Raw genomic sequence first — 18,269 nt, 5'->3', positions numbered from 1 at the left:
GCGCTGCAGAGCCGGAATGTTTCTATCTGAAAACTCAAAAAAGTACCGATGTTGTCAACGTCAAAAACTGAGAGAAAGAAGACTGAATCAGAATAGAAAGTCTTTTTTTTGTTTGTCAGTAAAGTAACAAGACAAACACTGTGAGCAAGAAAAGTCAACCAAATATTGAAGATAGACAGCCAACTCTGACACAACAACACTTTGATGAGTCAAATCAAAAACGTGCAAACACACACACACACACACACACACATACAGCCCGACCACAGCTATGTGTTGGAGCACGAGGCGGTGATAATGAGTCCATTAGCAGCTTACGGTGTCTGGCTGTCTGCTCTCCGTGTGCCCACTCTATTAGTGCGGAGCTATGTGGGGTATTGAATTATCGGCAGAGGAGAGGAGTCACATTGCAGATCAATGTCTGTTACTGCAGACGGTACAGACATACCAGCCAGCCTACACGAGGACCACAACACTGGCAATGGGCCTGTTTCTGCTCTGACATGATAAGAGCTTACTGGTAATGAGACAAGACCTCGGATACTAGTTCTTAGTTGTTAAGACCGTTTCTATCATTATGGTCTGTCGTGTTGATGCAATGATTGCGGATCATTTCGCTGGGTTCTTCTAGTTCAAACAGAACCATGTCTGCAAGAGACTTCCCATGCACGTAATGGGATGACACTCACATGCAACCACCTTGTTTCATCCCATCCGCCGAACATCACGTGATATATTCAGGTCATAAAGTATGTAACTACCCACACATGAATTATCTACTCAACTGCATGTTCCACTGACAAGTTGCTCAGTGATCGCAGCCATAAAAGAGACATGATATTATTAAGCTTAAGTGTATCCTGCATCTCTAAGAAGGAACATTTTTCTTTAATATGTAGTATTCATATATGATCATAAAAATATGATACGTCATTCCTGGTTGATCCGCATCCATCTTCCTTCACGCTTATGCTGTGTTCACACCAAACGCCAAATTTTCACCTTGCGTTATGCGCGCGAGTTTGACCACAGTATCATTTGTGTTTATTATAAATGCACCTGAGAGGACGATCTTCAACCAAGGTCAAAATAACCACTATTGCTGCTTTGTACCGGGTGTAGAGGTCCTACATACGTTGGAAAACCAAACACCGTCATGTCTGGGTTCATAAATATTCACTGTATCTAGCAAGTCACACATCGGCTTAATTGTTCTGGTTTACTACTGCTGTATGAACCCAAAATAAACTGATTTTGCTGTGATTTAATTGCAATAAATGGATCAAAAGTATGCTGAAATAACTCCATCATGATTCCGATTTGTAAAAAGTCTGAATTCATGCTTTGTCATGTCTGTTCGCAAGACGCCAAGCAAACAACTTTTAAAATGCTTGTTTTCTGAATGGAGTTTGGATCAGTTAGGTCTTTGCTTTGCTAACATTGTAGCTGCTGCATCAACACTCAAAATAACGCCATCTAGGCATAAATACGGCAGCAACGTTATTATTTATATACATACATTTTACACACAGAGTTTTGTCCGGTCTTTGTACAGATATGAGGTACTCACATAGACCTAGAGACTGGGTTGTGTCTAGAAGGAAGCCCAAAAATCGTGCAAAAACTCTTGCAAGGCTGGCTGCCCGATGACCTATCCTAACCTTAACTATTCAAGCTCAATGCCTAACCTTAACCATCTCACGAGAGTTTGACAACTTGTGGGTTACCTTCTCGACATCACCCACAGACTGCTACAATATTTTTTCATCCATTTCTGATTCAACAACGTCAGGATGTCAGTGACGACGGGAGAATCTCAACGCTGACAGACTTTCTTGACACAGCGTCACACGAGTGACGTGAATTTTCCGTATATTCGTGTCTAATCACGTGTTTGCATTGACTTTATATGTAATCACACCATCTGAAAAATGTGTTTTGTGTTTGGTACGAACACCCCATGAGGGCACGGTCACACATGCACAAAATTCACATCTTCAACTTTTCAACTTTGGTGAACTTTGACCCGCAGAGTCGCAGCCTCAACCAATAGCAAAGAGGTGTGTGTGGTTGACCCCACTTGACACCGCCAACATTCAGCACAAATATCATCTCATTCATGCATGTGTGACCGCACCTTTAGACGTCTTCTCCCAAACAAACTAGTGTATGAAGATGCAACTTCTTTCCAAGATATAAAGAGACTATATTTATGAAACCTTTCTCTCCTGATTTACATTTAGAAATGCATGTGTGAACTCCCACAAAATCCTGGATGCCCTTGAAAACATCCATGGCAGCAGTAAACAACATTTCGTCCTCTCAGCTCTGGATGTGTTCCATTTTTGGCAGGTTTCCTCCTCAGAAACCTGCACATCTGTAGCATCACTGGCATAGTGAGTGCACACAGCTCCTGCCCCCCACCCCCTGCGCCGTACAAGCCCGACACATGTATCTCGCTGCTCCTCACCTGTAGTACTCTACGTTTGCCGTTTGATCAGCGATGGATGCCAGGTCCACTTTAGCCTGCTCCCAGTCGGGCAGCCCCAGCAGCTGTTTGATCACGTTGTCCGCCATCTGCTGCATGAACTGCAGGGTCTGCACGTAGTCGCCCCGCGTGGCGAAGATCTCGTCCAGCCTGGCGAGGTGCTGGTGCAGGCCGCTCTTCATGCTGCCCATGGTGCCCATCACCTGGAGGGAGGAAGAGGAGAGGAAGGGGGGAGGTGAGATGAATGGTACAGCAGCACTACTGCTGGGAGTGGAATATCAAGCATGAAAGCTAATGAACTGAACCATTCATGAGGCTTAATGTACGCATTAATAAGTAGCAAGTAATTGATGATTGAGCAGAACCGTACGGCAGAATAACATGCCAGTTTGAGGAGATAACACTGTTTTTATATCCTCCACGTTGCTACTAAAATATTACTACTAAAGTATTGACAGACTTTTCTCAGCACAGCTCATGTGTGGGTGACTTTGGTCACTTTTTCTGCCTGAGAAAGTTTCCCAGAAAAAAAAAAGCCAAAGGTGAGATTAGCCTAAACATGAGGCTGGTGTGTGCAGCGGAGCGGAGAGAAAGCGGGAGGGGGGGGACAGCGTGGGAGAGCTGGAATACTGAGTGTGGGTGTCGGTGAAGAGGTCCATTTTGAGTAAACAGTTCAGCTTGGAAAACAGCCAAAACTAGAGAGCCCAGAGGTGAAACAGTGGGTTTGCTGCTGCAGATTTGTATTCCATGACTGCTGTTGTTTGTCAGAGATTTTTACCAGATTGGTACCTCACTAATGATAGATTGTTTACCAATTTAAGCCATGTGATCATAGCAACTAATCCATTCCCTAAGGGAGAAGTGTGATCCTCTAAGACAAACAATACAGACTTTATTTATACCCATGTGATTTTTACCTTGGCGGCCAAATAAAGCCAGATTATCTGTGAGGAGTGAACATCTCCTGTACAGATGGGCTCTACCCATTTCCTTGGGTTTAATTACTCTGTACTTTGCTTGAAGGGAGAAGTTGTTTACAGGGAAATGGCATTCACAGAGACATCCTGCTATTTGATAATTAAAAAGGGTAATAAATGCTTCCATTCAGCTCAGGGTACTTGGCATTCACGGGAGAGAAAACTCATATTGTCGCTGTGTTTGTCAGGCACGGGGGTTTGTTGGAGCCGAGGCGAGGAGAGGAGAGGAGAGGTTGGGTGGAAGTAATTAGTTGGGTTTGCATTCTGCGTGCGACACACACTCGATGGCTACAAACAAGACGGAGAGTCTGCAGCCACGCTGGCGGCTCTGTGAGGCGCATTTCCACCAGATCTGGTGACGGAGGGCGTCTCAACGCTTTCCATTTGTTTCCTATAGAAAGCAGGAGAAGCAGTCGCCCAGTGCATGTTGGGAGTGTTGCGGCGAGTTGGAGAGGGTCTGTATTTGCATTAAGTTGAAAAATCTCAACTTTATGCAAATGAGCCCGTCCAGCACGACACGTCCGTCTCACGAAACTTGGACCAACCTGTCAAACCAGGCGATCTGGTTCTGAAAATGAAACGAGATTCAGCAGCGGCATTGCCTATTTTATTCAAATCTCGATGGATTGTTTAGACGGAATAACATATGCTGTACATACGTACCCAATAACACTGTGCCTGAAGGTTTGTTTACCATGGCTATGAACAGATTTAAAGACCTCAGACAGGAAGTAAGAGATGTTGCTGGAAGTGATAAGTATGCATGGGATTGGACCCCATCCGTTGGGAAGTGTAAAAATATGTTTTGTTTATCATAAAATTGTGGTGGGTCTACCTAGACTGGAGGTAATTACACTGGATTAGTCATAGAAAATGTGTGAGTTTTCCTTGTGTATCAAGCAGCAAAAAAGTTGTAGCATGAAAGTGTTTGTGCATGTGCACGTGTCGATGCTGAAACGATATATTTCGTGCAGCCCTAGTTATAATCACATAAAGATCTGTAGCTTTGATACTTAAAATGACAAAAAAAAAGGAACCATACAGTGAAGCAGCCACTGGGATCACATCCACAGGCCTGTGGTGCTGCATAGTTTGTTATCTGATCACTCGTTGAAATCACTTCCTCCTCAGACGGAGCAGATGAAATCGCAGATGAGAAATGAAGGCGTGTATCTGATCATTGCCTCCTGTGTGAGAGAATCTTATCTAAAACGCCCGGGGAGACAGCCAATCCAGCTAATCGCTCCTTCGCCTTGGTGCTGATCCTCCACCGTGTAAGTGATCCGCACCGATCAGGGAGATATGACTCCCAGTCCCAGTCATCTCCAGTCTTTATCTCAGTCTGATGTTAAGGAGAAGCATTCTCCTCCTCACATCTCTCAAAACAAACAATTTGCAGCGGAGCATGTTTAGTGCAAAAGCTATTTCACTTTGGGATGATCATTACGACACGCCGGAGGGTAAACAACCAACAAAAAAACACAAGAAATCACGATAAATTACGTATGATGAGTGGCCTTGGGCTGAAAAAAAAGACTAAGTGCTGTCAAATATCAAATGTAGATTCTAGCTTGAAAAAGGGAATAAAATATAGATCAACACGTATTATTTGAAGGTTCTCGAGTCTACAGTTATTTTGAAGACCATTAAACATAAAATCTGATCTCTAGTTACATAGAAAAACTTGGTATTTATGAATTCCATTAATCACATCGACTTAATATTCCATTTCAAAGAACTACATACTTGCATTATGCACGGAAAACAGCAGTTATACTATCAATACTTCACTAATAATTAATGTCAGACCATTTAGTTTCATCTCAGAGTTACAGGAGAAGCATGTAGGATTTAGTGGCATCTAAGTCTGTGTAATGACAAGATCAACATCTGCTGATATGATAGGTATCATGATAATGGGGTAACGATTCAATATGTTGCAATATATTGCGATACTATAAGCAAGGCGATATATTGCGAGGAAAACTGTCATAGTATAAAGAACGCACCAGAAATACACCCTTTTAGAATATGCAAAAATAACATGCATTAAAAACTAAAATAAAAACTGCATGGATTTTTGCCCCAAACTGCATGTGATTATCATAAAGTGGACATGTCTGTAAAGGGGAGACTCGTGGGTACCCATAGAACCCATTTTCATTCACATATCTTGAGGTCAGAGGTCAAGGGATCCCTTTGAAAATGGCCATGACAGATTTTCCTCGCCAAAATTGTGCGTAACTTTGGAGCGTTATTTAGCCTCCTCTGCGACAAGCTAGTATGACATGGTTGGTACCAATGGATTCCTTAGGTTTTCTAGCTTCATGTGATGTCAGTATCTTCAATGTAGCTTCAAAACTGAGCCCGCTACAACCTCCGAAAGATCGATTGCGTTAATGAAATTAGTGGCGTTAAAACGATTTTACGTTAACGCGTCAGTATCGTGTTAACTTTGACAGACCTAGATAACAACACGAAAGGCTCTCTCTAGAACCTGTGTTTAGGTTTTTCCGTTCATGGTGGACTCCGTGAAGTCCAGGTGTTTCAGGTGATTATACACTAATGAAAACATAGTTATGAATATTATATTCCATTTCTTCCAATAGATCCCCCTAAATACTACACACTGGACCTTCAATATAGCAAGATCAGGATTGAAACTAGTCCTTTGTGGAGTTATCTGTGTTTGTGTCTTGTCTGCAACCTGACAATATTTCCTCTCAGGCTCTCCAGACTATAAATGCCACTTCCTTCTCTAGAATTGGATCTTTATCTTTAAGCCTGTCGGGGCTGGTTGCTCGGCCTTGAAGGAAGCGATGCTTCAGAGCATGAAACAGAGAGAGGCTGTAAAAGAACAGTTTTTAATTTTTATATAGTTTTATGGAAGACCGGTGCCAGATTACGACTGAGCAAGCATCCAAGAATCACTTATTCTTTACTCGTCCTGTAATCGCCTGATAAATGAGGACCAATGAGCGTATTTGTTGGAGTAAAACAAAGGTTAAGATATAGGATTAAGGCTTTTTTTCCTTCTCTAACTGGCTGTGTCTGCTTGATAGTGGAGAGACTTTCCTTCAATTAAAATTGAATGTGGGAGCTAGAGCGTGAAATGGAACATGGGTCTGAACTCCGAAGTGCCTCTGCAGCTCGGTCAGTGCAAAAGATAGAGACCATCTTCACCGCTGGGTAACGAAGCTCTGCAGAACATCTCTTTAAAAATATATTCCTTCCTCTACCTCCTTTCCTCTCAGAGTCCTGATGACCACAGAGCTTTTAAGACTTTAACACTGAGCGGGCATTAAATCAAACCGATGGTTTGCTGTGAGAGCTGTGACACACAACCATGTGAGAGCAGCTCCAACAACTCTATTTCATCTCGAGTTCTGAAGGGAGCGAGAGTTCACTCAGAGGTGAAAGTGGTTTAGCTGCAGAGATGACCTCTGGCTCAGCGTCAGTACTTTTCCTTCAGCTGTACGTCAGAGAGAGGATATCAGTCCATCAATCATATCTCAACTGGATCACCCCAGCCAGTGAGCACTAACACACACATCCAGATGTCAAAGCAACCTGTTCTCACTTCTAACTTCATCAACGCTTGGTCAGAGCCCCTCGTCGTCTGATACCGACGCACCGAGGCACTATTTAGCATCTGTATGACACAAACCAGGCTTTCAACTAAACGCCTTCACACACCGGAGGCGTGACGAATAAACGCCTGCAAATATGATATGTCTTGGGCTTTTATTGTGAAAGGTAAGAATGGAAGGAGTGGATCTGGTCTGCGCTGCTTTTGTCAAAGTTGAAAGGACTAATAAAGTGTGCCCTTTTGGTTCAGACTGCATAGCCTTTGTGTTGTTGTTATATAAATATAGGCGCCACTGAACCCGTTCTGCACAACGTGATTGGTTGATGCCTTTATTCGCTGTGCGAAAGCTCAGAAAAAGTGCAATGTTTTTTTGTTGCGTAATATTCACGTGTGTTTTCATGACACAAACAACAGTTCGGAAAATATACTAATGTTCGAATAAATCGAACGAAAAAAATGCCCCCAGTGTGTAAAGGCCTTACCTCCAATGTAAACACACCCATGTCATTATTAGACGGTCAGAGCAACTGACGTAGTATAAAGAGTGAAAAAGTACACTTAGTGAGGAGGTCGGGGTGGTTGGATGGGTCAAACAAACACATGACTTTCACCCAGGAGTCCGCTGTTTGTGTCCCGTGTGAAACCAAATCAATGTTGACGTATTTTACTTTAGTTTTGTTACATAACTTACTCACTTAACTTACTCCCATTACGTAACAAAAACTTATTTTATGTAACAAAAGTACTTGTTTTTATTTTTAAATCAACCACAATCTTTTTCTAAACCTAAGCAGGTAGTTTTGCTGCGTAAGTAAACCTAAAAACGAAGTAAACCCACATTTAGAGCTGCAACGATTAATTGATTAATATTATTATAACTATTTTTATAATCGATTAATCGGTTTGAGTAATTTTTTAAAGATAAAAAAGTAAAAATTCTCTGATTCCAGCTTCTTAAATGTGAATATTTTCTGGTTTCTTTACTCTTATGACAGTAAACTGAATATCTTTGAGTTGAGGACAAAACAAGACATTTGAGGACGTCATCTTGGGCTTTTGGGAAACACTGATTGACATTTTTCACCATTTTCTGACATTTTATAGAGATTATAGATTACAGATGAATCTACTATGAATATAATCATTAGTTGCAGCCCTTAATTGGACTTTTAGGCTATTTTGAAAAGACACTATGCAAGTAATGAGCAGAAACTGTACATTTCCTGTGAACACAAAAGTTTATTTTGACAAGAAACTATGCATATAAGTGGGGGTACCTACAGTGTCATAGTTTGAAGCATATAGGACCACTGACCAAGCGTCGGTATTTGACGAGATGAGAATGAGAACGTGTTGGTCAAAGAGGTCTGAGTACTTTCTATTTCCTAAACAACTGGGGGAAAGATTGCATCTCTTCTACGGGATTTTAAGAATCACCCAAACTACAACACCCTGTGAGTCAGAAGAGAGATGATGATGCTCCGGCCTGCTCTCTGTATTATAGACAGAAGCCTGATCATGAACAATACATCCAGCTCTAGTGTTGCGGTGGTGATATCAACGGGAGAAATATGACGCTGGGCTGTTGTAAGTAACTACAGCTGGACTCCAGTTAACCTCTTGCATTGACCATAAATCTGATTTTACTGCACTGATCTTGTTGCTCTCATCCCTCATGAACAAAACACCAAGACCCCGAGATAATTGAACCTCCTTTGAGGAGAGATATTTCTCAGAAAATCTTGTTTCTTTCTGGACAAAACCCAGAGTCAGACTGCGAGCATGCACGTACACAGACACACACAGTATGTCGGCTCAGTGGTTAGAACTGTTGCCTCACAGCAAGAAGGTGCGGACTCCACCTGGACCGAGTCTGTCTGGAGTTCTCCCCGTTTTTGTGCAGGTTTCCTCCCACACAAAAGAGAAGCAGGTTAAAGCAGGTTATTTTTCGTATATCTTGCTCACTGAGTCCAATGCATTTTATTATTCTATTCGTTGTGAGAGACAAAATTGGATTAATTACGTGGGTGTGATGGGTAGCACTAGTCCCAAAGAGGCTAATGACTGAATGACATTAGCGAGAAACTATTGTTTGGCTGCCTAGAACACAATTACTACTGTCTGATCTTTTGTACATCCTTTGTTTTGCGACCATCCTGGATTCCAAGCTGTTCACCTGCCACAATCTCTCTATAAATTATGCATCTCTGTATTCTTTTATTTCTTTATTGTAACATGCTTTGTGCTGGGAGACAAAGTGTGTTTTGGATGTTGACGTTTGCAACGGAGGGTGGCTCTGAGTGGTTAAACAACCCTCTTTTGGTCTTTGACGGAGGCGGAAAAACGCAGAAAATCAAACCTGTTTGGAAAATTTAAATAACGGACGAAGGTTTTGGAGTCGCTGTGGAAACATGACACAACGTGAGGTCGTATTTATTTTTAAATTATGTGACAATTTTGGACAAAAAATACAGACTTGGAGAACAAATGCCCTAAATATCAGGAATACTGGGGACATTTATCACAACATTCATTATCTTTCTCCTAGGGCTGTCAAAGTTAACGCTATAATAATACATATTCCTTTAATGCATAAACGCAACTTGCAATTTTTAGCTTGTAGCGGACTCAGTTTTAAAGCTATAGTGAATACTGAATAATATGAAACTAGAAAAAACCTAAGGAATCCATTGGTACCAACCATGTCATACTAGCTTGTCTAAAAGGAGCCAAAATAACGTTCCAAACTTGCGCTAAATTTTGGCAAAGAAAAACTGTCATGGCCATTTTCAAAGGGGTCCCTTGACCTCTGACCTCAAGACATGTGAATGAAAATGGGTACGAGTCTCCCCTTCACAGACATGCCCACTTTATGATAATCACAGTCATGATAGCACACTGACACACTGACAGCTGTTGTTGCCTGTTAGACTGCAGTTTGCCATGTTATGATTTGAGCATATTTTGTATGCTAAATGCAGTACCTGTGAGGGTTTCTAGACAATATCTGTCATTGTTTTATGTTGTTAATTGATTTACGATAATAAATATATACATACATTTGCTGATGCAACATATTTGCCCACCCCCATGTTGATAAGAGTATTAAATACTTGACAAATCTCCCTTTAAGGTACATTTTGAACAGATAAAAAATGTGTGATTAATTTGCAATTAATCACGATTAAATACTTAAATCGATTGACAGCCCTGCTTTCTCCCCAAAAAGATAAAAAAACATTCAGTTCAGTTTTTCAATTCATAATCATTCCTTCACATTATGAATACCGTATTGCTTTGTATTATTACAAAAATCATATTATGAGAAAGCTGTGGAAAAATGCATGATGGTAATTATGTAGTGGGCCAACTTCCAAACCGTGTTTGAGCTCTGGCCAAATGCTCAGTGACTGACCCAGACGTCGACCCGCTCCATCGGCTGCCAAAACCCTCTCACAACACCCATCTCCAAACAATAGAGTTATTATTAGTGCGGCTAAACACTTCAAATGTCACATCAGTCCCATTACAGCACCATTAAAGCATCCCGGCTGGCCAGTTTCCACATTTTAACAGCCCTGATGATGATTTTTCTTTTTGCATTTGAACGTAATGTCTCTGAATTGCACCTCTCTTTGTATGCAAGTGTTTTGTTTAATTGACATTCTCACTAAAGAGAGTTTCCCGTGTGCATAAACACATCATATGCATATATTCCAGACCGTAACTAATCAACCTCTCAACAGTAGCCCAGAAAAAAAGCATCTAGTGATAATGAGTCTAACTTCCTTCCTTTTCCTCTCTTATAGATTCGGTCTTTAGAAGCGAAGTCGCTTCTAAACTCTCTTGGAGTCGGGCTAAAAGGCGTTTTGTGTGGGCCAAAAGGGCAGCGAGGCCGTCATTGTCAATGATTTCAATGCAGATTTCAATCAGGACTCTGCCAATCAGACAGGCGAGTCGCGCTCCTTGTTCTTCCCCATCAAACGTCTTTGTCTCGCGGGCTCATGGTTGATTAGGTGGGGGGAGACTGAGAACTGTGTGTGGCACACTGGGCTCTTTGTCCCTACTCAAGAACTAGACTCCTTAACAGTCTATAGCTGCGTGCAATGAACTCACTCATGCACACACACACACATACACACAGAGAGAGGCGAGCACACTCATGCGCGTAAGCTGCTAAAATAAAGGCCACCATGTCCAATTATGTGTTTGCACGAGTTCACACGTCCCAGAGGGACCACACCAACAAGCTTTCAGATGAGCTATATGTTAATGATCCGTCTCCTCTCGCTAACACGGCTTTGAGAAATGAACGTGGATAAGTGCTTTACAAGAATAACAGCAGTTCATACAAGAGACAAATAGACGTATCTATCACTCTGTGTGTTCAGGTAATACGAGCGATTAAATGGAGTAAATCAAGAAGGCGAGCTTGTTTACGGGTTACGTTCGCTGGTTAATGCGTCACATGAGAGCTAATCCCAACTGACTGATCTACAGCAGCTCCACTGATCTTCCAGCAATCACAGAGTTCTCACAGTTTAAATAAATTATGTATAAAGTGCATCAATCAGAGCCAGACAGCCCAGAACTGCTCTCCATTCAAATCGGAGGTTGTGGTCCCTCACCATCAGCGTATAAGAAGAAGGAGTCGTACGGTGGAGCTGTGGTCCTCTCAGCCAACGTGTTTATTACTGAGGCCGCGTTGAGTCACCGCACTAAGTGGTTCACATACCACCACATTAATCTCCATTAACACAGATGGAGACTTAATCCCTACTGTTCGACAGCAAGTCACTCAGGGTCTCCGCCCCCGCGCCGACAACGCCGACACGGGACCAACGCTGGTCGCACACACACACCGCCGAGGAGACGACACACAGCTGATGTGCACCAGCACGACATCAGACTGGTATGTTGTTTGACACAGTCTCAAGTCAAGTCTGAAGTTAAACTTTACAAGTCTCAAGTAAAGTCTCAAGTCAATCTATACAGTCTCAAGTCAGTATGTACAAGTCTCAAATTAATCATTACAAGTGTCAAACTAATCTTTCAAATCTTCAATTCATATTTAAAAGTCTCAAATCAATCTGTTCAAGTCAAGTCTCAAGTCAAGTCTCGAGCCAATTTGTACTTGTATCAAGTCAAACTGTACAAGTTTCAAGGCAAAGCCTCGAGTCAATCTGCCCAGGTCTCAAATCACTCAAGAGAAGACTCACGTCTTAAGTCTTGTCAAAGCAAATCTCCAGTCCTTCAGGTCCACGTTCACTCTTAAAATGACAAAATTTGAATATCTCATAACTGTGTTAATAATGTTTTTGGAAGTCAAGTCCAAGTTGTCTCTCAAATGATCACTTTAGTGACGCGAGTCTGACTTCAGCCAAAATCTCAAGTGTCAGATGACAACACAATACTGTGGATTGCCGAGCCAACTTGACAAGTACTTTCACTAATAGTGTTGACAGGTAATTACCAGCCCTGACAGCTTGTCGCTGGTGTTGATTTAACTTTGTGAGTATGTGTGTGTTTGTGTGTGTCATCATGGCATTTTTTTTAATTAAACCTTTATTTATTCTGGTAAGTCCAACTGAAATTAGAAAATCTCTTTTTTCAAGAGAGCCCTGGCCAAGAGAGCAGCAATAAAGTGTTTTCAATTTCAAATAACATACACGCAAACATTAAAAACACATAAAACAACTACAGAGTCATATGCCCAGGAAGACAGACGGGAAGAAACAGATCCAGCTGTGGAAGCAATTACAAACTCCAATTGAATTAGCCTCCAAATCCTTAACTACATTTTTAAAAGCTCTAACTGGGATCAACCTCTCTACTGTAGCTGCAAATCTGTCTGCAAGCGGCAAAATGAGGTCCTGGAGACACCTGCAGTAGCGGGAAATGCAGAGGAGGTTTATATTTCTGTCTGTCTGTCTGTGGACAGATGTTGTCAACACAATAGCGTCACAACTGTGCAAGATGCAGTCACGAAACTTTACAGGTGTGTAGTTGAGATCAAAATGAATGCTGAGTTTGAAGATGGGTGTGATCTGAGCGAGGGCGCCGGAAGTACGGGGGTAGGAAGTGGGGTACTTTACGCCCCCGGGCCCAATTTGGCGTTTGGTGTGATCCAATCGCCAGATGGTCTTCAGTTAACTTCAATATTCATTTAAAGTCAAAAACATTGGTGTGGGAAAAAAATCAAGAGGGAGAAAATATCCATCTGCTTTAACTTGAGTTTGACTCTCGACTGAAAGGAGAAAAAAACGCCTTGTCACTCGTGTGAAATTTGTAAAAACAGCGAGCTACTTTTGGGCGTATTGTGTTGGGAAGTGAGGCAGATAAAAATAGGAAAAGGGAGCACAAGAAAAGACACATGCTTTGTTTCTGCTGAGACCACAGCGGCTGGGAGAAGGTGGAGCAGCGAGGGTGAGGGTGTCTGTCTGGGAGTAAAAGAGTTTTTGTGTGGAGAGGCTGTCAATTTGTAGCGGTAAAAAAGCCATAAAAAGACTATAAAAACATTTAAAGGCATGCTAAATTGAGTCCTCTGGGCTTTCCTCCTCTGCGTGTGTGTATTTGTGTGTGAATGCATCACCACTAGTCTCTCTGAAGCCTTCACTCAGAGCTGTTTGTTTCAGTCTCTCATCTATAAAACTGCATGAAATGAAACTAAAAACACACATTATGAGGTGAGACATTCATCATATGACACTGTAATGTTTTACCTACCAGACTGTCCACACCGCCCAGCGTGTGATTGGCGTTGTACAGCGAGTAGGTCAACTGGTACACGCCGTCATTGGTCTCGCTGTTGCCATAGAAACCCACACCTACCGCGATGCTGCAGAGAAAAGAGGCATGAGGGGACAGGTGAGCCTTTGATGAATGAATGAGGGGAGCAGAGTACAACATCAGCGCTGCTTGACTTGTAAATCCTCCGTGTCAGAGGTGATGTCCTTTTCAGTCAGATTTAAAATCACATTTATTAATGCAACATTTTTTCTTTCTATTCTGAAACACGGTGCCCTCCTGCGATAGAGATGCCTACGAGCAACGTGGCGCAACAGAAAACAGCAACATTTTATGAATATTTCATGCCGTCTTTTTCGCCCTGGCATTTCATAAAGCAGCATCATCAATTCCTCCATCAACCCTGACTTTTGCATAAACAGGGAAGAAAAAAAAATGCAAAGGTAATGAGGCACTTTGGGACAGAAATAATAGTTAATTGTCAAGGTGAACACAGTCATCCAAATAAGAATGAATGGCAGTGGATTGGAAAGTTGCCATGTTTGTGTCTTGGGGGGGCGTCTTGGAGAATCACAATTAAGGTTGTGGGAGAGATGAAAATTTGATTTATTCAGAGTTTCATAAAATGTTTCTGTGCTGCACCATCGTGCCTGACTCAAAGAATGACTTGCCTCTTTTACTTTTTGGACATTTAGAAACATAAAGATAAGTGACTGAAACTTAAATCTGTGTGCAGAAAACCTACTTTTCATTAGGGGTGGGAAAACAATCTGAAAAAAATCTATAGATTTGCTTCATTTGAGTCTATGAGGAGGTAGAAGGAAGTTCCCGCTTTTATTGTTGTAGTTTGATTAACGTGACGTCATATCTATTCCGTATCCGTCAACCAAAACAAACCGCAGCGAGCCGAAACGAGAAAGCAGAAAACAGCGGAGGGTCCTCGTGGATACGACCTGCACACTCACATGTTACATCCAGCGTGGTAAACACTACACATCCAGTAAAGTATGGAAACACTTTGGGTTTCACACATTGACAGGAAAAGCAGAGCTAGACATCACGGCTCAAGCTGCATGCTAACTCTGTCATGGACAGGAAACGTTATCGTATCGCGGTAACGTGCGGTCAAGCCGGCCTTCACTTTCATCTCCGTGGTCAAATCAAAGCCGACGCTACAACTGTTACGCACCCAGATACTGACATTTATGTTAAATGCATTCAAACGGCCCCGATGGAGCTGACCATGGATGTATAAAGAGAACGGAGCTGACGGGAGAGCTAGAGACGGACTTGGAGAAGTTAGAGGAAGTATACACGTGTGACTACGTCCGGATTTCAAAATAAGGTGTTAACAAAGGGAACTGTATATACAAAATACATATATGGAAATAAGATTGATTGGATTATACTCACCAGAAGTGTAAAACATTACACGTCCCTTATAAATTAAAAAGAAAATACCAATAATTTGTGAAGGAAATGTGTTTATTCTTTGATTTTTGGGTTGCTGGGGAAAATGTAATAAATAATGCCTGACAATGACTGATATATTTAACTTCAGGACATCTCTGACTACATACATGCTGAAAATCAAACATTTTTACTGTATCAATTTAGATGTTTTCTAAAGTAAAAGTCTCTAGAAGTGTATGATTCAACTTTTTCCCATGGTCTAGTGTTAAAAAAGTTAACAAAAATAAATCGTAATATCGAATCGCAATACTTAAAAATCACAATACATATCAAATCGGCACCCAAGTACCGTGATAGCTTCGAATCAAGAGATAAGTGGATCGTCACATCCCTATTTTTCATAGATGTGTTTATGCAAACCTCAGACCTGAATGGTTTACTGCAAAAGGCAAATATACTGTATCTATAAAGCGCTGGAGCTGGATTTCTGTGTTCATTTATGTAAACAACACTCTTTGAACCAGAAATTATACAATAGTGATGGTTTGGAAATGTGTGTGCATAATTTTGAAACCGCCTTTGCATGTTCAGTCATCCAAGGATTTCATTTGTTCAGCTGGAGCATCGGCACAAATAAAATAATCACCGACGTCAACGCGCACTCTTAAGTAGTCTCTGTGAGCTCCTTTTGTCCCCAAAGTGCTGCGGCATTGTGCTGCTATATGATGGGATTTGAAAGCAGCAACAAAACATTCTCAACATAAACCCCACAAGTAAATAAGACGTAGATACGGAATGTCTCACAATCAAAGAAAAGGATGTCCATATTACATTTGGGATGAATGAACGAACAACAATACCAGTGCAGTAAAATGCTAAAGTGTTTTATAGAAGAGGCGGGCTGCCTCACCTGGAATAAAGAGCACCTGTGCTAACTTCAGAGGAAATTATTACCCTTGTATGGAACTAAACATTTCAGGGGAAGCGAGTCGTTAAATGACACAGCGATGAGTAATGCTTCAGACCATCACACAGTCATCACACTAAACTGATCAGAAGATATAAGAAAGTCCCGTTCTGTAATACTCAGGAGATGACATGGCTTAGCTCCTCCGCTGACATACTTCCTTTCGGGGAACTCTCAATACACTGAGTCACCAGTTTATTAAGAACACAACCTATTGTAGATCCTACTTTTATGAAGTATTTTGTGTTCAGAAGTGTTGATTCAGCTCAACATGGGTGACAATAGACTGTATATGAGAAGTGGATGTAGTCACCGTGACGTCACCCATTGGTCTGTGGACTCAACCATTTTAATCGATTGACAGCCCTAATTGGGACATACTAAACTTTTTTCTGGCATACTAAATAGTATGGTAGTATGGGTATAGGAACGCACTGCACACTTTGCTCGCAAGCCAATCAGAGCAGACTGGGCTTCTTAAAGAGACAGGCGCTAAAACGTTAAAGCGTTTCAGACAGAGGGTGAATACAGGTATATTCAGACTGATGTTGTAGTAGAAACCCAAAATACATGTATGAACTTCTAAATGAGCATGATATGTCCCCTTTAAAGGCTTAGTGTGTAGGATCTGGTGGTATCTAGCTGTGAGGTGAGGAGATTGCAACCAACTGAAGCCTTTTTCCCGTGTGCCAAGGGTGTCGGAAAGCTACGGTGGCCGACGCGAAAACGCGAATGGAGCCAGTTGTTGTAAGAGTAGCGTAGGTCATTTGGAGCAGACTCAGTGCGTACAGTGTGTGTGGAAGTGAGTGGTGAAGCAAGAGAGAGAGAGAGAGTGAGTAAGGTTATCGACTGCGGCCCAAGCAGGAAAAGTTAACACAGTTTGGTTTGTCCGTTCTGGGCTACTGTAGAAACATGGCAGACAGAGCAACATGGCGGATTCTTGTTATCAGATGATTATACACTAAAGAAAACATACTTATTAATATTATATTCCATTTCTGCCAATAAATCCACCTAACTGGTCCTTTAAAGCTGACTCCATGTGAGTTTTTGAAATGCAATTTTGTGATTTTTACTGCACAATCTTTCCACGTATCTCCAAAGCAACTGCAACAGAAGTACCCCCTGGTGAACCCCTGGCTGCTATAAACCACCAATGACCCATCACAAAATGTGCTCCGGGGTCGGGTCAGTACCAAAGGGATGGTAAGCAGCCTAATTGAGACTCGAGAGCAGCCTCCTAAACCTCGTGGCTCCCTCCCCCCCCCCTTCCCGACTCCTCCGCGATGCTCCAGATAAGCAGAAAACTATGAATCCACACTCAACGATGCTTCCTGCAACGTTCGTCTGGCGGAGCGGAACAACGGGGGCTATTTTCCTACTTAGTACAACAAGGACAGAGCCTCATTAACTGACCCCCTGCAGGTAAACCACCCACTCTGCAGGTTTTAATATAACCCTCAGGGAGAGGCAGGGAGGAATTTAGGAGGAGAAGGCAGAACAGACATGAAAAAAAAGCTTCAGTTTTGGGAGAGACAGCGAGTGACAGATACAGACAGACCAAAAGAGACAGACTGACAGTGATATAAGCAGGCTGCGTATACTGAATACACATGACAGACAGTTTACAACAAATAATATGACACAAGAAGACAATGGGACAAACAGAGCAAGACAGAAGAAAAGCAGAAAAACATAAAAGAGAAGATTTGCCTCCCTTCATGCAGCACATTTAATAATAATAATAATAATCTACTGATGGTGACGCATATGCTGGCACATTTATTTTTTTGTTCCCCACCGAAAAACATCACCTAGCCTACAAAAAGAAAAATACCACAGGAGTTTTTCCTCCTTTCATCTCTTTGTGTCTAAACACAGACAAAATGTAGCTGGTGAAAAGTAGCCGGGAGAAACATGGACTTCTTTGAACCGTGCAGATATTTTAAGGGTAGAATCTAATTATTTTATAAGGAAACCAGGAGAGGCAAAGGAAGAGGATGTGTCTCGTTTTACCTCTTCCAGTTCCCTTAGTGCTGCTCCTTTATCTACGGTCTAATTCAAAGAGAAAGGATATCATAGATGGGA

General features: G+C 41.9%; 1 protein-coding gene across 3 annotated transcripts in view; it reads right to left on the bottom strand.

The window, feature by feature from the left end:
- The window catches only part of ttyh2 (tweety family member 2), a 70,663-nt gene that overhangs the window by 27,316 nt on the left and 25,078 nt on the right, over positions 1-18,269 (bottom strand). For all 3 annotated transcript variants that reach the window (XM_037755538.1, XM_037755539.1, XM_037755541.1), the window contains exons 3-4: positions 13,781-13,892; positions 2,471-2,691 (exon numbers count right to left, since the gene is read on the bottom strand). In XM_037755538.1, the coding sequence (XP_037611466.1) occupies positions 2,471-2,691; positions 13,781-13,892 (333 nt within the window). The remainder of the gene's footprint in view (positions 1-2,470; positions 2,692-13,780; positions 13,893-18,269) is intronic.

The sequence above is a fragment of the Sebastes umbrosus genome, chromosome 20 (genome assembly GCF_015220745.1).
Source record: "Sebastes umbrosus isolate fSebUmb1 chromosome 20, fSebUmb1.pri, whole genome shotgun sequence".
In the NCBI taxonomy this organism is placed as follows: Eukaryota; Metazoa; Chordata; class Actinopteri; order Perciformes; family Sebastidae; genus Sebastes; species Sebastes umbrosus.
Note: the sequence above shows the minus strand (reverse complement) of the source record. Positions and strands in the feature narration are given on the sequence as shown.